Genomic DNA, 24,012 nt, shown 5'->3' on the forward strand with positions numbered 1-24,012 from the left:
GTCCATGCACCAAGAAATATGGGGGCTGCACAGAAGGAGAGGATTTGGAACAAGATAGCCAGTGCTGTCAATGTGGAGGGGAACATCGTCAGAACCACTATTGAGGTGAAGAGATGGTACGTTATTGAGAATCAGAATGTTTTTAAAAATATATATATTTTTTTTAAAAACTAACAAAAACAAATTCATGACAGATGGACCAACTTCAAGTACCGGCTGAAGAAGAAGCTTGCAAATAGGGCTCAGCATGCCATGGGGGCAGGTGGTGGTTCCACCCCTGAGTCGCTAGATTTAACTTATTTGGAAGAGATGGCTCAGGGGTGTGTGCAGGAAGAGGAGGTGGTCAGCGTGTCTAATATGGACACAGACATGCCTGACTTTGCAGCTCCACATGGTGTTGAAGGTAATTTTTGAATTTTACAAAAAAAAAAATTGTCTGGTTTCCAGAAACAACTTGACATACACAATATGATTATTTGTTATTTGCTTCTTTACAGAACCAGAGGAGGAAGATCTGCTCCCAGCAGATCTGGAGGGTGTGCAGTGAGATGAAGCAAATAATCCATCTGTGGACACCACTCCTGGGACACCACCCTCGCAGGCCATGGCCCTCCTCACCGAGTTGGTCAACCAGACTCAGCAGAATACATCAGTTCTGCTGAGGATGGAGGCCACTATGGTGAGGATGGTGGAGGCCCTGGAGAGATCTGGTGCCGCCCATAATCGTATGGCTGCTGCCCAGGAGCAGGCCAACCAACTTGCCATGTTGGAGCCATCCTCCCTTCCTGCTATTCCATCAAGGACCACCACCTCTGGCAGCCCAGCAGCCAGCCCCCAACCTATGCCAAGCCCTATGCCTAGGACAGAGCCATTACCATCCCGCTCTGGCCAGGCCAGTTGGCGTGTTACACGCCAGTCAACTACTGCCGAGCTTGCCCAAAAAGCAGAGGCCTAAATAAGGCAAAAGATAGCACTGGCTATCTTGTTTTTCATCCATTCCTGTGCAGTCCCCATATTTCTTGCAACCAAAACTTCCATCTCCTTCCTCGTGAATTTTTAATGATTTTAATTTGTTTTATATATTGCATTTTATTTGACTGTAAATTATTTTTTTGCCATGATTTTAAATGGCCAAAAAAAACACAAATATATTTAAAAATTAATATTAAACACCATATATATATATTTTTGTTAATTTTCAAAAAATAATACGCAGGGTTAATAATCCCAGGTAAAAGGTAATTGCTTACAAACAACATTTATACAAAAGTATAAAAAAATACTATTTTCTGGATAATTTACAATACAAACATGTTTCGAAATCCAGCAGCAGTAAATTGTTTAATGAAGCAAATTCGGACCTGCAAATGTACCTGAGCAATTGGGCACCCAATTAGTCTTGTTATTAACAACAAGTTTGCAAACTATTAGGTGTTTGCATTGTGGGCTTCTAAATAGCAACATCACTAGTAACATCAGTTACATTAGGTACTAACGAAAATACTATCGGTCTTGCGGGAGACCATACCCTACCACAAGCTGGACGATCATCCCGACCTGAAACCTGCTAGCAGAGTGACGTATTACTACTTCCGCTCTTCGTTCTCTCTCGCAGCAGATAATTTATGTATGCCCCTAAAACGCTGTGCGTATGGTGTGGCACGCCTGCGTTTTTAGACCACCACCCCCGTCACCACCCACAAACGGCCCTTCCTGTCGATCAACTATCGGAAGTCACTTCCTGCTCGCAGTCCGTATGAGCGAACGAATACCTGATCGCAAGGACTCGGTCACACATGCGCATAATAAAGCATACAAATGCGCAGTGGCACAACATCGGCCTTATACGAGCGAGCGGCGGCTTGCGAGAGGGTCTGAATCAGGCCCTAAGTTTCTTTAGTTCTCAATAAAATAATTTTATTAAAGAATAATGTTGACTCAATGCTCTTTCTTGATCAACACTAATGGAGCATACACACGGTCAGATTGTCAGATGAACGATTTGAACGATTTTTGACTGCATTAAAATGAATTGAATCGTCCAAGTCTGACTGCAAACACATCAGATGTCAGATATCGTTATCTGACCATCGGGAACGCGCATCGTTCAAATCGTTCATCTGACAGATATGTCAGATTTTCCTTCAGATATGAACGATTTAATGATTTTTTTAAATCGTTATCGTTCAGATCTGAAGAAAAATCTGACCGTGTGTATGCTCCATAAGTGTTAGCCTACAGTATATAGCAATAAATGTCAATTATATTCAGTAAACCGGACATAAAAGGCATCTTTTAAAGATGCATGTCATGCTGTATTAAGATAATACGTCTTTTGGTTATCCTAATATGGTAAATAACACAGCATGAATCATATTCTTGAAGTTTACTCTATGCTAAGTTATAATTAAAGTCTAAGGGCTCCTCTCGGGCCACTTACAGCTGTGTTTAAACTCTGCAGAAAATATAATTATTTCATCAATATAACAGTGTTTAAATCGTGTTCTTAATATCACACCCTTTTACGTAATCAAAGCTCAACATATTCACATGTATCATATAATGTAACACCGTTATAGGGCTGTATTCAATTTGAGGCGAAAAGCCATTTTCGCGTGTTTTTGGCAGAAACTTTTCGCCGATGACGTCATTTTCGCCTGTTTTGACTTTACTCCGTATTCAATTTGGAAGACTTTTCGCCTAGGCGGAAAGTCATTGCAATGTAATAGGCGGAAAAGTTTCGCCTATGAATAGCAGGCGGAAAAAAGTGCAGAATTGGGGTTTTGGGGTGCAACGTTGCGGAAACCCTCGTGCAGCCTTCAGACAGTCCCCCAAAGGTAAACTGTGTAAATTTTTTTTAAAAAGACTTAAGAACATTTTGGGGGCAAAAAATAAAAAATTTGGTGGGACAAAGTTAAAAACTAGCGAACTTGACTATGGGGGGTCCCCAAGTAAGCCCCAGGTGTTTTTTTCATTGCAGGGGCTTGCGGCAGGTGGATTTTTTAAACTTAACTTTAGCAACTTTAAAATATGCTGGCCCCCATTTTCAAGTACCCCAAATTTGCTGGGATAAGTTATTTTCTGCAAAATAAACTCCTGAATACTCTTCTGCACCACTTATACAAAAACGCTATTTAGCAGCTATTGAGCCCGTTTAAAACATCAAGGGCCCCATTTACAAACGAAGGGAAATACCAGCGGGAATTTTCGTTTAGTATCACTGTGATACAAACGAAAATTCCACTGGTATTTAGTAATACTTACCCCTCCGGCGAGGTCCCGCGAAGTCCAGCGGAATCCTCGTCCTCGACGAGGTCCTCTGCTGGGCTGCTGGCAGCCTAACGCTGCCAGCGACGGGACTCCATTTTTATGCGCATGCGCGACGGTCCGTCTGCGCATGTGCATGACAGGGAGACCCGGCAGTGCCTGGAAGGCTTCGTTGAAGCCGGAAAGGCACCGCCGGGTCTCCATTGCTGGCAATAGGGCCCGCATCGCTCTCACCATCTTTTAGATGGCGAGAGCGATGCTGTACAAACAGCGGTAATCTTAGATTACCGCTGTTTACTAAATACAGCAAGAAGGTATAACCCCTTTAGCGAACGCTAAAGGGGTTATATTTCGTTTGTAAATGGGGCCCCAAATGTTGAAATGATCCTGAAATACATTAAATCCATTAAGAACGAATATGTAACAAAAGCGTCCTGTTTGCAAAGACAACCCAGTATTAAAAATACTATGGGTGATAGCTCTTCTAATTTCTTACAGTTGACACATGATACAGCGTATAGTATGTGGAACTATGATATATGCTGCCAGAGCGGTTCGCATATACTGCGCTATTTGATAAATTTATTAAGATGATACTCAATTGTTATTCTCAATATAATATACAGTAACTTTAAGTGATCTAAAATGCTGTAATGTCCGCTATCAGGTGTGAAGTGCCACGGCATCCGCTTACAAGCGACACTACATGCATTATCCGGTCTTTAAATGAGGTACCAGACACTTTATATACTTTTTCCTTTTTTTACAACATAGCAATTCACAGTCTTATTAAAATAGGGAAACACAAGCAGCGTGTCCTCCCTAGCCTGACGCGCGTTTCGCCAGTAGCTTAGTCATAGGAGCCAACCCGTACTGCGGGCTGTCATGCATTTTAAAGGGACAGACGAGCAATCCCTGTCCTCCAAGTATGATTGATATCTCTCTCCTCCTGTCCCATGTGACTGACAGGAGTTTCACCAAATAGGACATACCTGTCAGCTTTTTCATTGGCTGCTCATCTTCTGCAGTGAAAATCATTCTACTGAGATAACGAACAGAATTGTACATAATATTTATAGGTAGAAATACTCAAATCCTTACTATTGCCATAAAGTGAGTTAGCTATTATTCATAACTTTACTGTTTATCCATGATTTTTATAATAAGAAATTCATATATTATTCACTTAAATATTCCTGATGTAAAACTTAATTCTCAATTTAATAAATAATTAAGAGGGCTATTAGTATAACCATTCCCCATAGCGACTAATTATAATCTATATTACACATCATATGTGATAATATTAAATCAATTGTGTATATTTATAAATTCAATCAATCATTCATGTTATATACAGTACATATCTCATATATTGATACAAAAAGTGATAGCAGTATAGTAAATACATACTATTATATGTGTACATAAAGTGATAAAATTATAATAATAATATAATTAGCTTATATTGTGTATGTGTACTATAAGTGAGTGTATTCTACTAATAATTATGTGTTTTTGTAGCTTTATTGGTTGGGAATTATAATGTGCAAATCACATCAACCTCACAGTGAAACCAATTATGCAAAATTAATAAAATTATGATTAAGAACCCAAGCAAGTGTATAAATGATAAAATAAATTATTTATGTTTAGTGATGCGTCATAACATATTAGACATGTAACATATTAAGATCCATCTGTTATGATGAATAAATTTCATGTTATCGAATCACTTTTCGAACTGCATTGTCTTATAAAAAGACACCATAGTTGATAAATTCATTGAGTCCTATTGGGTTCATTCCTCCCATCTTATATGTCCATCTACTTTCTTTACGTTATAAAGATGAAGGGAAAAAGGAAGGGGATGATCAGTTGGCGCTGACGACCAAGCGTCTGGTTCAATGGAGTAGTCAACTCCCAACAAAGGCTTGTAACAAAAAAGAGAGGGGTGTGAACCGCGCTAAATATATCTAATGAATACACTGATATATATAAATGAAAAGCACAAATAATACCTTGTACAGATCAATGAATTAAAACATGAATAGTAATAATATTCTGTCAAACATAAACAATTAATATTCTATATGGCTTGATCGATATAATCAATGTATTTAATTCCTCAAAATATAAAAAGTACATTTATTGGTGTGCACAAGGAGGTTTAAACATATCTGGTATGTAAACATACACAGGCACAGATAAAAAGTATTTGTAAAAAGAGATCCTGAAATCAAGAATCTCTAGGTATAGATGACCAATTCCGTCCACAAGATGATAATTATATAAAAAATCTCTAAGAAAGAGTAATAGTCTCAATCCAAATGGTGGTGCCAATTTGGTGCCAACAATCACTGGCCTAGGGTGTCTCCGGAATAATGTCCAGCTATTATATTATATAATGTGCTTTTCATTTATATATATCAGTGTATTCATTAGATATATTTAGTGCGGTTCACACCCCTCTCTACTTTCTTTACGTAGCAATTCCTGTGTGAGGTCTTCCCCTCTAATACCAAGTTGGACTTTTTCGATACCGAAGGCCTTCAATAGATAAGGATTGTTCTGATGAGTCATGGAAGTGTCGTGCAACAACTTCATCTTTGTCAGATCAGAGATACTGTTCCTGATGGTCCCCACATGTTCCAATATCCTCTGCTTTAGAGGTCTTGTGGTCATACCTATGTAGTTTTTATTACATGGACATTTGATGCAGTATACTACCCCTGATGTATTACAGTTAATATACTCCTGGATTTTATGGACTATTTGGAATTTATCCGTGAATCCCTTAATTGTTTCCATAAATTGACAGGCCTTGCATCCACCACATTTATATGATCCAATTATTGTTGGTAGTCTTTTGTGTTTATTGGTAAAATGGCTGTGTACAAGATGGTCTCTCAAATTGCGCGTTCTTCTCCACGACATCTGGATTTTTGATTTAAGGGTCTTTGCTAGGTCCAGATCAAGCATTAACACATGCCAGTGTTTTTGCAAAATTGTTTGGATCTCTCTCCATTCCTTACAGAATTCACCAATGACTCTAACCTCTATAGAGTCTTCCTTCTTGGAATAAATCAATTGTTGTCTGTTCTTCTGATCTACTTCAAATTTGTATTTTTTTTTATAGATCTTCTGCTATATCCCCCTATCAATAGGTCTGAGACTTAATTCTTGGCATCTGGTCTTATATTGTGTCAGGTTAGAACAGTTCCGCTTCAGTCGCATAAACTCTCCCTTCGGTGTCCCTCTGAGAATAGGGGGAAAGTGGGAACTATTGTGGTGGAGTAAACTATTAGTTGCCACTAGTATCACAGATATCTCCTGCTTACCTTTCTCTAGCAGATTGGCCCGCTGTCCCCATACACTAGTATCACAGATATCTCCTGCTTACCTTTCTCTAGCGGATTGGCCCCCTGTCCCCATACACTAGTATCACAGATATCTCCTGCTTACCTTTCTCTAGCGGATTGGCCCGCTGTCCCCATACACTAGTATCACAGATATCTCCTACTTACCTTCCTCTTGCGGAATGGCCCGCTGTCCCCATACATTAGTATCCGAAAATACAATATTTTCAGAGATTGACTGCAGGAGCATGCGCCATCCAAATATGGCATTTGCTCCCACTTGTGTATTGCAACCCACTCCTTCACTATGGGAAGGAGGTTCGGGTTGCGGCCGGACGTCAGGGCTCTTGTGCGCATGTGCGACCTGTAGGTCACGCATGCGCACTTGTCTCACTGCTCCGAAAGGAGCAGTAAAACACTTTAGGGAGACAGCTTATTTTCAGATCAGCTGTCTCCGTGCCGGAGCAAAGGTGAATTGCTCCTGCACTCGCGGCGAGATGGAATGTTAATTATCGGGGTCCCAATAATTAACATAATGAATAGGCCCCATAATGAGAACATTATGCAATGACAACAATGCGGCAATGCTCCCCACTCTTCAAAATAGTTCAGAGCTACAATATTTACAATATCTACATAAACAAATCACTTTGGTGCTTACATATGTCATGGGGGCCTCCTCTTCTAGTCATTGCTGTGTTAATTAATACAGACTTAGGGCCCTATTTAACAACAAGTGACAAGCCGTTTATCACTCTTTTTTAAGGCTGTGGGGCCCATTTATCAAAATTTATTTTAAGTAAAATCCCCGGGGGTTCACCTCAAATACTAAGTATCCCCGGATGTATTATGGAGGGACCACAGCAGGTATCTCCATTACAAAGCCCCTCCCCATGCCGGGGTGTATACAGATGGGTCACCGGGTCCGGGAGGCTTGCCTGCCTTTCTGGGGGGAGGGGGGGGGAGCGGCACCCGATTTTCGGGAGGCACCCGGACGAATCTGGAGGGTAAGCAAGTATGGGTTAGGGTTAGGCACTAGGGAGAGGGTTGGGGTTAGGCATTAAGGAGGGAAGGTTAGGTTTAGGGTGCGGGGTGGGGAGGTTCGGTTTAGGCACTAAGGGGTGGAGGGTTAGGTTTAGGCACTAACGGGAGGGTTAGGGGTAGGAAAAGGGTTAGGATACTGACCGACAAGTGTCGGCGCCCTAACGCTGTCTGTGGGCGTCCTTATGTTATTCAGCGATCGCAATGCAAATACAACCATTTACATATCACCATTGATATTAGCAACTGCATTGTGTGCGTATAAGCAGAATAGCGACCCGTAGTGAGTCAGGCCCTGTAACAGGAAGTCAGCTGGTACACCAGTGACACTGCATAGCAACTTTGGTTGCATTTCACATGTGGCGGGAGTATATTGCGGACGGTGCATTAACCCCAATGCTTTCACTTTTGGTTAACATGAGTAAATAAAGCAGATAGCGTAAACATGGGTCGTAGACACCGTTTAAGTGCACATGTTCACATCTTCTTATTTTACTAGCGTTATAGAATGCTAGCAAGTGCCCGATTATTGACGCTAATGGGTAAGGAAGTGTCCTGATCCGGAGAATGTTAGTGCTCTGAAAAATGCGATGAAAAAAAATCTATAGCTGCTGAAATATTTCAGCTGTCATTTTCTCTGGGGTTAACCCTCATTTCATACAAATAATTGGGTCTATTTATTAAGCAAGGGTGATTATGTCACACTGATAGAAAACCAAATGTCATTGATGAACAGAAGTACACTTACCACTCACCAGGCCAGTGCAGAGAGCCTATGCGAACGCGAGAGTCGGCATTACAGAGTTACATATGCACAGGCGGAGGGACGACTGGAAATAAAAAATGGGTTTTCAGTTCCACTTGTTAAAATAAAAAGTATGAAAAGAAATTAAACAGAATAAGTGAAATTTAGTTTTTTGGGGGGTTTTTTTCAATTATTTTAATATAGAGGAAACATTTCTTTTTATTGGGATGTAGTTTATAGACCGGTGGGCTAAATGCCTCCGGTCTATATTCCGACAGCAGAAGCCCGACAAGAAGCCCAGTACTGACGCCTATCTTAATCCCGACACCGGAATGCTGTAGGACGCCGGACTGATCGAGGTAAGTCTAGCCATCCTTAGCACTTAGGCGCAGGGGGAGGTTTAGTTTAGGCCCCCCTGGGGGGACTTAGGGTTAGGCACCCCCCAGGAAGGGTTAGTTAGGCTAGGGGAAGGTGGGGTTAGAGTTAGGCACAACTTGGGGGAGGTTAGGGGGGTAGGCACCCCCCTGGGAGGGTTAGGATTAGGCACCCCCGGGGGGGGGTGGACTTAGGGTTAGGCACCACCCTGGGAGTTTTAGGGTTAGGCACACTAAGGGAGGGTTAGAGTTAGGGAGGCAGAAGGGTAGGGTTAGGGTACTTACATGCTCCGTCGGGATTCTCCTCTGTCGAGCTTCCGGCGCTGGCTATTGAGCCGCTGGGATTTCATACCCAACCTTTTTATTTGCTGTTTAACTCAGATTAATCATCCATTTAGTATTATCCCAGGCCTGATGACCAGTGATAGAGTCAACACGATATAGACTAATTCATATAGACTTAACTTCGCCCAGCCCAGTAGCAAGATCCCTATGTAATACTCTAAGGTTCATTGCTGGTATAAATAACTGGAGGATAAATTTGGGTCTTGCTTTAGGGATGACTATAATTTTAGCTTTTCTAGCTAGAGTCCAAATACTGGCTTATTCTGTGGTTGCAATTAGTGTGTTGTGCAGTGCAGTCATAGGGGGGGATTCAGAGATAGGCGTAGCGTACACAGCAACTCTATGTTTGTAGATGCTGCAGGAAGCCTTTTGTATAAATAGGAGCCTCTTGTATGCTTGTGTGATCCGCTGCTGTCTCCCGAGTACACAGCATCAGATCACTTGCGAGAACATCGACCATCTGGATAATAACCCTTGGGTTTGCATACAACTCTAAATCAGGCCCACTGTGTATATAATAGGGATGGCCATTGAATGGGTGACTATCGATGCCGTTGGTACTTTACACCAATGCCAGGAAACCATTGATGGTTTAAACTTCCGATGAGTATCGCAATTGTGGAACCCAGGAATGCAGCATGCCAGTCAGGGAAAGGGCGGAGCATCAGTGGTGGAGCTAAGCGATGCACGCCATGCAACGGAAATAAAAACCCATTGCTGCATCTCTTCCATCGATGGCGGAGACACAACAGACCTCCACCATTGATGGCAAAGCCATTAACCATCGGTATAGCATATACTGTATGTGCAGCTGTTTTCTAGATGTTTATTCCCAGTTCGACCCTGTAAATTGCAATAAAGACTAATCTATATGTAAAAATGTATGTAAGAAAGACTGCAAATATGTAGATGTGTGTCTAGGGGTTAATTTCACACCAGTATACACAGGAGTGTATCTAGGGATCCGTGCACCCCTGGCAAGGTAATGGACTGGCGCCCCCCTCCCCCCATAATTTCTGGAAGTGCCCTCCAGTAGTAGTCCTCCCTATGCAATGCCCCCAGTAGTAGTCCCCTCTATGCAGTGCCCCCAGTAGTAGTCCCCTCTATGCAGTGCCCCCAGTAGTAGTCCCCTCTATGCAGTGCCCCCAGTAATAGTCCACCCTATGCAGTGCCCCAGTAGCAGTCCCCTCTATGCAGTGCCCCCAGTAGTAGTCCACCCTATGCAGTGCCCCCAGTAGTAGTCCCCTCTATGCAGTTCCCCCAGTAGCAGTCCACCCTATGCAGTGCCCCCAGTAGTAGTCCCCTCTATGAGGTTCCCCCAGTAGTCCACCCTATGCAGTGCCCCCAGTAGTAGTCCACCCTATGCAGTGCCCCCAGTAGTAGTCCCTTCTATGCAGTTCCCCCAGCAGTAGTCCCCTCTATGCAGTGTCCCCAGTAGTAGTCCACCCTATGCAGTGCCCTCAGTAATAGTCCCCCTAAGCAGTGCCCCCAGTAGTAGTCCACCCTATGCAGTGCCTCCAGTTGCAACTATCCCCCCCATAACTTGCCCCAGTAGCAGTTCCCACAATACAGTGCCCCCAGTAGCATCCAACCCCCCCATAACGTGCCCCCAGTAGCGGCCCCCACAATACAGTGCCCCCAGTAGTGTCCATCCCCCCATAACGTTCCCCCAGTAGCGGCCCCCACAATACAGTGCCCCCGGTAGTGTCCATCCCCCCATAATGTGCCCCCAGTAATGGCCACCTCCTATACAGTGCCCCCTAGTAGCCACACTCCCCCACTGTGCTGTGCCAGAAAAAATAAAAGCAACTTTCCTGATCCCCGCTCCTGCCGACGACCGCCGCTGTCCACTACTCTGGGCCCACTCTCGCTCTGCACTATGGGATGGGAGAGATGTCATGACACCTCTCCCATCACCTGCTGCGGGGGGGGGGAGCTGGAAGGCGGAGCTCATGGGTGAGCTCCAGCTGGCTCCCTCTGTGGACGCAGCAGCCAATGAGAGTCTGTCTGACTCTCATTGGCTAGCTGCTATAACAAACAGCCACCACTGGCGGCTGTGCGTTTGTAAACTGTGTAGGGCAGACCGCTCTCACTGCAGTCTGCCCTACACTTAGGGCCCGGGGGACTAGTGGGGTAGTCCACCCATTGGCTGCTGGTGGCACTGCCGGATGGCGCCCCCCCCCCCCCCTTTTGGCCGGCGTCCCTGGCGAGTGCCATCCTGGCCAATGGGTAGATACGCCCCCTGAGTATGCACAATACAGCAGGCTCTATGTTTCTGTGTAAGCCACCCAGGCTTCCAAGCTGGTTGCGTCGAAAAAGCATCAACATCATCAAGTAAAATGAATAGAAACAATGATAGAACTACAGTTCCCGTGATCCTCCATGGTGGCCTGCGGCTAAGTCTGCGTTGTCATTACCCACTCGCGCCCCCTGCCGGTACAAGATGGTCATGGCAGTTTAAATCCCCCAGGAGCTGCTCGCTGGCTACGCTTGAGCTGGCAGTCTGGGGAAGCGCTAAGAGCAGAGCCAGAGCAGAAGGAGAAGCAGGACCGGCGAGATCTCAGGGGTCCTGCACATCCAGCTGCGACAGTCACCGGGCATAAGGTGCCAGAGGCCAGTACCCAGACTGACACAGCCAGGAGGCAGCCTGCAAGATGGGCAACCGAGGGATGGAAGAGCTGATTCCGCTGGTAAACCGCCTCCAGGATGCCTTCTCAGCCATCGGACAGAATGCCAACCTAGACCTGCCCCAGATCGCTGTCGTTGGGGGTCAGAGCGCTGGGAAGAGCTCTGTCCTGGAGAATTTCGTCGGCAGGTAAGCAGAGGCAGCCTTGGTATGTGTGTGTGTGTGCACCATTCATTGCAGACTGGATTAGAGAAAGCAGATTTACAGTATATGGAGCTGTGCTATTGTGTCCTAGAGGTCCCTGGTACCATGTCTCTAGCTGCACAGTCTATAGCTGCCCTTTAACAGAACAATGAATAATGCATATCTACAGAAAGTGACACCTTTGGCATTATTCACCTTGAGCCTTTAGTGACTGATGATAGAGAGCAGGATTATCACAAGGGGGCTCCCTACATTCATTCATGTCAGCACTCATCTTATTGTCCTGCTCCTCTTCCTTCTCGGGGGCTTTTGTTGTGTTTTATACATATTATCGTTTAAGCATCATAATATTTATTTTCTATGTAATATTTATCTCAGAGGTTAATGAGCAAAAGAAAAAGAGGGGGGGGTTTAGAGGAAAAAATGGAGGAGGTCCTGAAGGATACAGTACAGTATGTCACTCCTGCAATGGAGGAGAAGGGAGGGGGCAATGACCAAACCAATGTCATCTGTTCACAGTGCATGGTGCATTTATTGTATTCAGTCTCTTTCCTTCCATGGTAAATACACATACGGAATATACAGGGGGGGGGGGGGGGTCAGTCATGGTGGTATGGCAGGGATGGGGAATTCTGAAAAATGCCCACTTACCTGTCGTACCAGAAAATCGTGTATATGTATCCATGAGTAAGCATATGTACATGCAGACACACACCATATATATATATATATACTGTCTGCTATCCCTAGCTATAATTTGTGGTTACTCATAATCGCACACATTGTGTTTGTGATTGGGACGTGGACACTCTTTGTGTTGTGTGTATGGAGCAATAGGCGCTAACAGACATAAGGATGTGTGTCCTGGATGTGCTTTCAAGGTGACACACGGATGTGCAGACTCCATCATTGTCCATGTTGTCACATGTACACAAATATATATGGATGGGGGTAGGACGATCACATACTCACCAGCACGCGTTTTTTCTCATCTTAATAGGATATGTCGCAGCATTTGCAGTCAGACAATGCAGCATAAACATTTATACTGTACAATCAGTACAATCAGGCTCGCACAAGGACGGAGGATGCGATTCCTGGGTATATCTTGGTTTGCTGTTCTTTAACAGAGGGTTTAGCAGAGCATTGACGGGTTAAATGGGATTACATACTGTGAAGGTACAGGCTCTGGGGATCTGACAGCATAGAGCTGATAGCAGCTGGTGCCTGCACAATATTCCTGTGTCACAGATTGTGCGTGGAAGTGTGTGTGAGATGTGTCTATAACCACGCCATGTGTGTCCTGCGTAAGGGAACACATCATAAATGTTTGTGTTTATACTATCTATCTATCTATCTATCTATCTATCTATCTATCTATCTATCTATCTATCTCAAGTCTATCTATCTATCTCATATCTATCTATCTATCTATCTATCTATCTATCTATCTATCTATCTATCTATCTCAAGTCTATCTATCTATCTATCTATCTATCTATCTATCTATCTATCTATCTATCTATCTATCATCTCACATATCTATTATTATTATTATTATCATCATCATCCTTTATATGGTGCAATAAGGGGTCTGCAACGCCTTACAAGGTACATAAAAAGATATAGTATGAACAAAACATGAAAAAAAGAGATGTACAGTACAAAACATAGCAGAACAAGGATAAGGTTTATTAAACATTGCTGCAGCAGTGGTCATAAGACCCAAATAAGCAGCAGGGCGGCCAATCCCAAAGGTTTGGTGCCGTTGTTGGCGGTGGGTAAGGAGATGATAGTATAAGTGAGGGAAGGAAAAGCACATGAGGGAAGAGGGCCCTGCTCGTGAGAGCTTACAGTGGCCGGCAGACAGGGGTGACACTGAGGAGAGACGATGAGCAAGGAGCATGGAGCTGTAGGTTAGGATGAGAGTTTGAAGGCTTTAATGAAGAAGTGAGTCTTGAGAGCACATTTGAAGCTTTGTGGAGAGCCTGATAGGAAGAGGGAGAGAGTTCCAGAGGTAGGGAGCAGCACTGACAAAGTCTTGGAGGCGGGAGTGGGAGGAAGTAATCAGTTGGCAGGAGAGGTGGCATTCAAGGGAGATAGGGTCAGAGATGCAAATGGGAGAGGAATGGGTGAGGGCTTTGTAAATGAGTGAGAAATTTGAATTTGGTTCTGAAGCGAATTGGGAGCCAGTGTAGGAGAGGGGAGGCAGATGTAGTGCGTTCGTAGAGGAAGATGGGCCGGGAATTCTGCACTGAGGACAGATTGGAGAGGAGAGAGTTGGGAGACATGGAGGCCAGATAGGAGGAGGTTACAGTAGTCCAGTCTAGAGAAGACCAGTGAGAGTGGATGAGGATCTTAGTTACCACCAGTGTGATGGAAACGGCAGGATTGACCGACTATCTATCTATCTCTCTATCTATCTGTCTGTCTGTCTTCTGCAGATCTGTGATAAACTCCGACTCTATAATTAAAATGATCTGGATAATGTCAATAATATCTACATTTCTTTATGCATTAAGCTGCCCAAGAACAGGTCTGTGCTGTGTGTAGTACTCTTGAGTTGCAGGCGTCTCAGGGACATGTGTCAGAGTGTGTATATTTGTAGGTGGTGATAACACTTGTGTCTTATAGTGTAGCAGGATACACAGCTCACAGATATGTACAATGGTTGGTCCGAAATATCTTTTCCTGGAAGCCACTGTGCCAGGATGTCTGCAGATAGAGGGGACCCTGGGGATCCTGCCGTGCAAGACCATGTTTTATGGCTCCTTCTGTTAAATAACGAGAAGCTGTAATATAACTATTACAATAGCGTACATAGAATAGTGCACATTAGAAGACCATATTACTATGTCAAGGCGTCCACTTTGGTCTAATCAAGATGTCACTTGGATGGGTGCTCTGTCCCTGGTATCACAGTATTCTTAGCATTTATATAGAAAGCGACAATATGTTATGTTGTTCTTTTAGGGGGTCACAATACAATCAAATGATGTACGAGTGCATGAAACAGAAGTTACAGATGGCCTTGCTCATATGAGATTATAATCTAAAAGGTGTGAGAACAAGTGATACATAAAGTAGCGGGATAACAATTGTAGCTGTTCATTCTTCAGATTGATTAAAGGCCCCCATACACGGTGCGATATAGCAGCTGATCCGATGGATTGGAACGATATCGCTGCTATATCGTTCCCTGTGTGGGTATGATATCGGCCAGTGCGCGCTTCCGTGGGATCGTACATCGATCCACCAGATCTTTCTGCATGTTCAGTTGATCTGGGGAAGCCATGTACGTTCCCATGCAGCGCTATGCGAGTGGCGGAGGGGGGTGCGTGGGAACCGCCCGATACGTCGGCCATCAGATCGCAATGTGCATATTGCACAGTGTATGGGGGCCTTAACTGTTTTTGTTTGTTGGATTGTGAGGGCAAAATTTACAAAGCGGCGGTTTGACGGCGGCTTCCATTCTGTTCTAAACCCCGGCGGTTTGGTGGCGGGTTCTATTCTGTTCTAAACCCCGGCGGTTTGGTGGCGGGTTCTATTCTGTTCTAAACCCCGGGGGTTTGGTGGTGGTTTTGCAGCAGTTTCTAAATGACAGCCCTGTTCTATTCTATTCTAAAAGTGTTTTGATGGCAGTTTTGCAGCGGTTTTGGCCTTAGTAAATCTGCAGATAGCAAAACCTCCACCAAACCACAGTCAAAACACATTTTAGAATAGAATAGGGCTGTCATTTAGAAACTGCTGCAAAACCACCACCAAGGTTTAGAACAGAATAGAAACCACCATAAACCCCTGCTTAGTAAATGTTGCCCTTAGTATTATTATTATTATCAGTTATTTATACACTCCGCAGCGCTTTACAGAGAATATTTGGCCATTCACATCAGTCCCTGCCCCAGTGGAGCTTACAATCTATGTTCCCTATCACATGTACACACACATACACACTAGCGATAATTTGTGTTGGGAGCCAATTAACCTACCAGTATATTTTTGGAGTGTGGGAGGAAACCGGAGCACCCGGAGGAATATACAAACTCCACACAGGTAGGGCCGTGGTGGGAATTGAACCCATGACCTCAGTGCTGTGAGGCAGTAACGCTAACCATTACACCATCTGAGTATCTGTACACAGTGTAGCATTGACCAGCTAGGTAGGTTGCTTCAGCCAGGTGGGAACATTGCCCAGTTTGGTGGGAGCTTCCAACAGATCAGGTCTCTCTTACCACCAGCTTTATACATTTTCGGAACCCATGTTGTCTTATGCTATCCCACACCAGTCCTCATTACAGTCTCATCACTCCCTATCCTGACCTGCAAGAGATTGATGCAGGGTTGGTTAAGGCAAGAGCCACCAACATGCAGGAATACATTGCAACACAGCGGCCGCACAACTTTTCCAATCTTGTACCCCCTTCCTTCTGAGACCCCAAAAGCCATGCGCTGGCAATGGAAGTCGAGGGTATGCGTCCAAAAGGCTCCCACTGCGGGGGGAGATAAGACAGACCTAGGAGAGGACGATCTGCCACCGGGAGCGGGTAAGTAGTATTGTAGCAGAGGGGTGGGGGAGGGGAGAGCAGAGTGTGGGCAGGACGAGCAACTGCAGCACCGCGGGGAGCGGACGGCGTATGCCGAATCTAATATACTAGTATATTATAAATATATTATTTATTTTTATCCAGGGGTCTTCAACCTTGGCCCCAGCTGCTATGGAACCACAGATCCCAGGATGCCCTGCCACAGTTTTAGCATGCTGTTATATCAAAACGGTGGCAAGGCATGCTGGGATGTGTAGTTCCACAGCAGCTGGAGGGCCAAGGTTGAAGACCCATGTAATGTAAGCAAACAAAATTAATGTCTCCTCTTAAATTTTTAGGCCTGTTTAAACAGACATAATAGTGATTACTACTTTTCCTTTAATAACAATGTATTTTTTTTGTTAATCAGTTTCTAGTGAATAAAACTTTGGAGGTATTTTTGGAGAGAAAAATACTTTAGCATTAATATATGGCCACCAGGGCACTGTTTCATTGGATCCATCTCCAAAAAATTAGTTACAGATGTGTCCTTACACACGTTTGCTGCAGCCGAGCGAAAATGCCCCACCTGGGCGCGCCAGGTCCCGCGAGACTCTGCTAGCGCCAGGCATCTTTTTTTTACCGAAAATGCGTCTAAAGCTGGGTACACACTGGAGCGATGTCGGGACGATTTGCTGGTTCATACAGACTAATCGCCTAGTGTGTGCTCTCAATGTGCGGGTGCAAGCGGTCGCTAGCAGCGTCAGGTTTGACGTGCTGCACATCAACCCCGCCGATTTCGCATGTGACCTTATGTATGTTAATGAAGAGCGGAACGAGTCAGTGGTAAAGTAGAAATAAATCATTTTAAATACTTTTGCGCTGCGTCGTGTGAGTTTGCTATTATCTTTTCTTTATTCCTCTGTCATATCTCTGAGCGATTACTATGTAACTGTGTGGAGGAATATTAAGATACAGTACAGTATTTTAGAAGGATAAATGCTACTGTAGAAATAACATATATCTGTAGTAGCAGGGACTATAAAACAATATAACCATAAATGTAAAACGCGCAGGAAGTCAGCTAGCCCTCTCTGCGGCTCTGCCCGAGCAGCGCTGCAGTCACCAAGCACCGGCTGGAGAATAACGCATTTTACACGGGGACAGTCACAAGTAACAATTGATGATCATCTAAAGCTAGAAAACCTAAAGATCGCCACATGCTAGAAATGTAACGTAGCGAGAATGCAGTACAGAAAATACAGGCACCTTTCACTGCTTGTACTCAGTCTATACTCCATACTACATTTCCCTTGTATGATTTACAGTCATTGTAATAAGGGCTGTATTCAGAGGCGGCCGTACGGCCGCCTCGATGTTTGTCTAGTGCGCATGCGCACGAGGGAGCCGGCTCCTTCGTGCGCATGCGTGAGACCCGCTACGACCGACAACACTCCCACAAGTCGGGGCAGTTATATGCGATCAGATTGTCACTGCCCCGAAAAGCCTAATTTCACGGAAAGACAGATCCAGCCAAGTTCCGTATGACTTGGAACAAGACGCTCAATCAAAACAACTGGCCAGATTTAACCACCTCCCTGATGCCTCCCAGTCACCGACCAGGAACGCCTCCTACACTTCTGCTACTGTGCGTCCATATCTGTACTGTGACTGTGCATGTACAACATCGGGACGCCTGCGTGGTGCAACTCAGACGATTGCATAACATACTTATCTACTCTCCCGGAAGTTGCGGGATTTTCGGGGAGCACCCCCGTTAGAGTATCCGAATCTCCAGTGTCCTGCCCACCTAGTGAAGGGGGCAGGATGGGGAGATAATTGCCGGGAATAGCAACATAAATGTTGGGCATTGCGTCCCCATATGGAGAGGGCGGGACTAAATTACGTGAAAATGCGTCATTTAGCCTCCTTGCATGTTTCACGCCAGTTTGCTGTGATGGGGGCGGGGCCTAGAGACATAGGAACTTGGCCCCGCCCCCCTAAAGTGGCCTGCTGTGTCTGCTCTCTGGGCATCTCTCGTAAAACATCGCTCCACCGCACCCGACATCGGCACTGCGACCTGCTCAGAATCGGACTTGTACTGTGCAATAGACTATGTAGAATGCTGAGTGTACCTCAGACCAGCTTACAATTATGTTTATATGGGACTTGATACACTGAAAATGATACCACATATTTTCTATAGTTAACAGTTTCAAATATGATTCAAGTTCTACACTTACCGATCACCTGGGTTACCGTGAGATTTTACACGGGCTGAAAACGATTTTCACACATATGTGTCATAAAAGAATTTTAATGGCTACTTATGGTTGGGATGTGACCATCCACAGCTTGTGCGAGCGGCCTGGCAATGGTCGCGATTAACGCAACCATCGGGCTTGCGACGATACCCTGTGGTAGGGTCTCAGCTCCCGCAAGCCCGAGTAGACTTCCTCTCTAATAGAGCAGGAAGTCCACTACTGACATCACGAGTGATGTCAGTAGGGCCGCCCACAAACGGCAGACGTTCCTAATGGAACGCCTGCATTTGTGCAGCCACCCCCCCTCCCCGCCTACAAAACGGGACGAGCTGTCAATCAACATCGACAGCCGCCCCGTCTTGTAGCAAGCCCCGGAGCGACTGATCTTCAGTCGCTTGCTGGTGCTCGCGCATGCGCAGAGGGGGACCATCAACGCGCTTGCGAGCGGGTCTGAATCAGGCCCTGTGGTTGTAATTATGATGTAGTAAGGGATAGGGGAGGGGGCAAAAAGAAAAAAAAGGGGGGGAGGGGATTCGCGCACAGGAACTGTAGTGTACTGTATAAAGGGCCTGATAGACGCTAATGCGATTTTTACGCAGATCGAGTGATTGTTTGATATTGTACATGCGTATAAGGCGCACGTGATGCAATTGTCTTGCAATTCCTCACGCACAGAAGATCCACTCGCAAAGTCAGTGACAGGTTGTCAGCGTTTGGGGAGGTAACGGGGAGAGGGTTAATAAAAGACAGGCGTGTCTGTTTAACCGCCGTTACATGGGCGTGCATAAATTATCCCTGGCAATCTCCTACGCAGCATGAGAACCTTCTGGTTAGACCTGCTGCAAGGGTACAATGGCCACTCAATGTGCATCGATGTTACCGATTTTTACGCAGGTAAGCGACGACATATGCATATGAGAAGGCAGCGGTGGGCGTCCCTATGATCGGGTAACCTTTGGTACTATTAGCATATTTTCGCAGCTACGTTCCAGGCGAAATTGCAGCTGTGATCGCATTAGCTTCCTTCGCTGAATCAGGCCCAAGTACGTAGATACAATATGCAAAAATTTACAGTGTTCTCAGAGGAAACAGCCCACTGCCCAGCACTTACCCCCACCGCATTCCCGGTCACCCTCCGCCTCCTGATGTGGAACGCTGGCCTCTGAAGTGACCGGAGGCTAAAGAAGCCTCCAGTCGCTTCAGAGGCCAGCGTTCCCAGTGATGCACTGCGTGGGTGACGTCATGACGTCACCTGCGACGTTAAGAGCTTACTCTGCACGCCTGCTAGATCCAGTCACAGCGAGGCAGCGGGAGTGGGATAGCCGCGCATGTGCAGGTAAGTTCTGGGCTGGGACCAGTCTGGGGGCACTGCATATGGAGTCAGTCTGGGGGCATTGCATAAGGGGAAAGTCTGGGGGCACTGCATAAGGGGCCAATCTGGGGCCACTGCAAAAGGGGCCAATCTGGGGGCACTGCATAAGGGGCCAGTCTGGGGGCACTGCATAAGGGGCCAATCTGGGGGCACTGCATAAGGGGCCAGTCTGGGGGCACTGCATATGGGGCCAGTCTGGGGGCACTGCATATGGGGCCAGTCTGGGGGCACTGCAAAAGGGGCCAATCTGGGGGCACTGCAAAAGGGGCCAATCTGGGGCACTGCATAAGGGGCCAGTCTGGGGGCACTGCATATGGGGCCAGTCTGGGGGCACTGCATAAGGGGCCAGTCTGGGGGCACTGCATAAGGGGCCAGTCTGGGGGCTGGAAAATTTTTCTATGGAGAACACTGATTTATATAATAATGCAAAAAGCTGTCCACTAAATAAATTAAGATTAGAGGGGCCCCCAAAGTTATATATTGTTAGGACACAAGGCAGCAAAAGAAAACTCTCGGTAGAGGGTCACACTCCAAACAGTAAATGTAGATTTCTGATAATCAGTGAATAGTTATACATAAATCTGTGGTTGAATTATTTTTCCTTGAATCTTTAATAAAAAGTTAATTTAATGTCATAGAGATAATATACAGTTTGGAGTGTGCCCCCCTACCAAGAGTTTTCTTTCTTTTGTGTTGTTGTAATTAATAAGTGCACATACAAAATCCATTACAAATAGCACAAAACTGCCAAATGCAGCTGCTTTCTGTAATAAACTGTAATTGACTAAAACTGTAATTTGAACAAAAGATTCCAGGCGCGCCAAATTAACAGTAAGCACTTTATTAAATGAAAAATAATCTTTCTTTCTTATTGTTTAGTCCGTAGAAAAAAAGAAAAGAAAAGAAAATGCAATATTCCATTTATAAAATGACCCGCTCGCACAATGTCGCTGACTGGCGCTATATGATTAAAGTCTTTACCGCAAAGATCTTCTTGCGCACTCTCCGCCCGCCTCCTTTGACTCCGCCTCCCTCTCCTTTGCAGTTTCTCCAGAGCAGTTCTCCACTGCAGCTGTAATCAAAGGCCGGGAGCCCCCCTGAGAGACGGTATGGGCCAGAAGCTGAGATGGGCACATGTTGTCCCCTGTAAATTTAGCGTGTTGAACCCCATATGCTGAGTCACACGCATTGTAAGAGGTGTCCTGCTCCGCACCTGTAGCAATGTGTGCCAGGTTTACTTCAGTCATATGGGTATTTGCGTGCAGCATTTTTTTCTTTTGAGAAACACGCAGTACAAATGTGCGCATTTCACACTACTTATACCCCCCAACTGTCCCGACTTTAGCTGGAGAGTCCCTATTTAAGAACATTGTCCCAGTGCCATAATCGACCAGGACTGAATTGTCTGGGAGGTATGTCCGTTCGCTGCTGCTCTGCGCTGCTGTGTGCGGCAGTGAAAGGGCGGTAGGAGAGGGATGATAGAGATCACATATGATCTGTATGTAACATGTGAGGTCCTGTAATGGGATGGGTATGGGATCCCGCGCTCGGGCACCTGGCGGTCAGAATTCTGATACCGACACCTGACGGTAAGTATCCTAACTCTACCCCTACTCCTAAACCTAACCCTCCCTCCCCACAGCCTAAACCTAACGCCCCCACAGCCTAATCCTAACCCTCTACCCATCCCCCTTCCCTCAATGCTTACCGTCAGGATACTGGATTCTGACTGGTGTTGGGATGCCGGATTCTGGCTGGTGTTGGGATTCTGGATTCTGGCTAGTGTTGGGATGCCGGATCCTGGCTGGTGTTGGGATGCCGGATTCTGGCTGGTGTTGCAATGCTGGATTCTGACTGGTGTTGGGATGCCGGATTCTGACTGGTGTTGGGATGCCGGATCCTGACTGGTGTTGGGATGCCGGATCCTGACTGGTGTTGGGATGCCGGATCCTGACTGGTGTTGGGATGCCGGATCCTGACTGGTGTTGCGATGCCGGCTTCTGACTGGTGTTGCGATACCGGATTCTGACTGGTGTTGGGATGCCGGATTCTGGCTGGTGTTGGGATGCCGGATTCTGGCTGGTGTTGCTATGCCGGATTCTGACTGGTGTTGGGATGCCGGCTTCTGACTGGTGTTGCGATACCGGATTCTGACTGGTGTTGGGATGCCGGATTCTGGCTGGTGTTGGGATGCCGGATTCTGGCTGGTGTTGCTATGCCGGATTCTGACTGGTGTTGGGATGCCGGATTCTGGCTGGTGTTGGGATGCCGGATTCTGACTGGTGTTGGGATGTCGGATTCTGGCTGGTGTTGGGTTGCCGGATTCTGACTGGCGTTGGGATGCCGGTATTCTGGGCGCTGGCATCCTGACAGGCGGGACATAAGCTACATCCCCCTGTAATTATTATATGCTTGTGATCACTGTGTTGCATCTCAATAAATGTAGATTAATTCCACTTACAGACGCATTTGCAGACCCCTCACTGATGACGTTCTTCATTAGTTTCCTTAGCTAAGGCCCAGAGGTACTACAGCTGCCATTTATACTCTTGACACAAGAAACGTGGCCGGGGCAGGGTGAATTTCTAATATTAATGGTACTGAGCTCAGGAGAACAGCTAGTGGTTACATGAGCTTTAATGCACTGTGGGCCTGATTCACTACCGTACGCAACTGCGTATGTAGTAGCGATTACGCGCGCAGTTCAACATCGTTAGCATGCTAATCCATTGCAATCGCTATACCGTCGCAGTGCTACATAAGGACGCCCACTTTGCTCACCACACATCCGTAATGTTTAGCAAGACTGCAAAACCATCGGTACAATTGAGTACCATCGCAGCCTCGCGCACACTTACACAAGCCCTGACCTTACTCAGAAATTGCTAATAACCACGCACGCTATGAGACCTCAGGCTGCGTAGACCATTGCAGTGGACAACGTGTGCAATGGCGTTGAAATGGCACGCCTGCATATTCACCCGATCCCCCCCCCCCTCGGTCACCACCCCAAACGGCACTTCCTGTCAGTCACTCTGCGATGGGTCTGCGTAGTCACTGCGATCGCAGTCCCGATCGCGATAACTAGCTTGCACACTCGCACTGCGATGCATGCGCAGTACGCAACAATCAGCCGACAGCGTGTGTAATCACAGTTGCGTACGGTAGTGAATCCTTGTGGCAGTGATAAACCCTTTTTTACTTTGTGGTCACAATGGGATGCAATTATGGGCCCGATTCAGAGCCGCTCGTTCGCTCCGAGCGATGTTTGCCAAACTGCGCATGCGTACGGATCGTTATACGCATGCGCGAACCGGTCAGTGCGGTCAAAATTCATGTGCTCGCAAAATAGCGAATGCCTGATAATTTGAGTGACAGGAGGAGGCGTATGTGGGTGGTAACAGGTGAAGGTGCTTGAAAACGGGGAGTGGAGATCCGATCGCAGGCGTGCTTAAAGGTCAAAACGGGCATTTTATGGGTGTGCATAATTAAAACAGCAGCGTCATTGAGCACGTCACTGGGTTATTTTATAGCCAGAACTGCTCGCAAAATTGTGGTAGCAAAAACCAACCACAAGAATAGCGAGCAATTCATACCCTGGTCGATGTACTTGATTAATCTAATAAATAGCGGACATGACGTAGGATGCGAGCGGCCAGGGGGCGTAGTTTCCCAAAAAACGACCGCAAGTTTTGTTCGCTCGTTCAGACCTAGAGGCGTGAACAGACCGCAAAGAGCGAATGGTTCATTTGAATAGCCACCCTTTTTTTTGAACGAACGACCGCAAATAGCGACCGGCTCTGAATCAGGCCCTATGTCAATATTTAAACACTCACGGGTATATTTACTAATGTTTGATTTTTGATCGAAGTTGTGTTTCTGGGGCTAAATT

General features: G+C 45.8%; 1 protein-coding gene across 13 annotated transcripts in view; it reads left to right on the forward strand.

Annotated features, from left to right (window-relative positions):
- The first annotated feature begins 11,585 nt into the window (after positions 1-11,585).
- DNM1 (dynamin 1) overlaps positions 11,586-24,012 on the forward strand; it is a 131,799-nt gene continuing 119,372 nt past the window's right edge. For all 13 annotated transcript variants that reach the window (XM_088453341.1, XM_088453340.1, XM_088453335.1 and 10 more), the window contains exon 1: positions 11,586-11,946. In XM_088453341.1, the coding sequence (XP_088309467.1) occupies positions 11,786-11,946 (161 nt within the window). In that variant the 5' untranslated portion in view covers positions 11,586-11,785. The remainder of the gene's footprint in view (positions 11,947-24,012) is intronic.

The sequence above is a fragment of the Taudactylus pleione genome, unplaced genomic scaffold (assembly GCF_031769625.1).
Source record: "Taudactylus pleione unplaced genomic scaffold, aTauple2 ptg000579l, whole genome shotgun sequence".
Classification (NCBI taxonomy): Eukaryota; Metazoa; Chordata; class Amphibia; order Anura; family Myobatrachidae; genus Taudactylus; species Taudactylus pleione.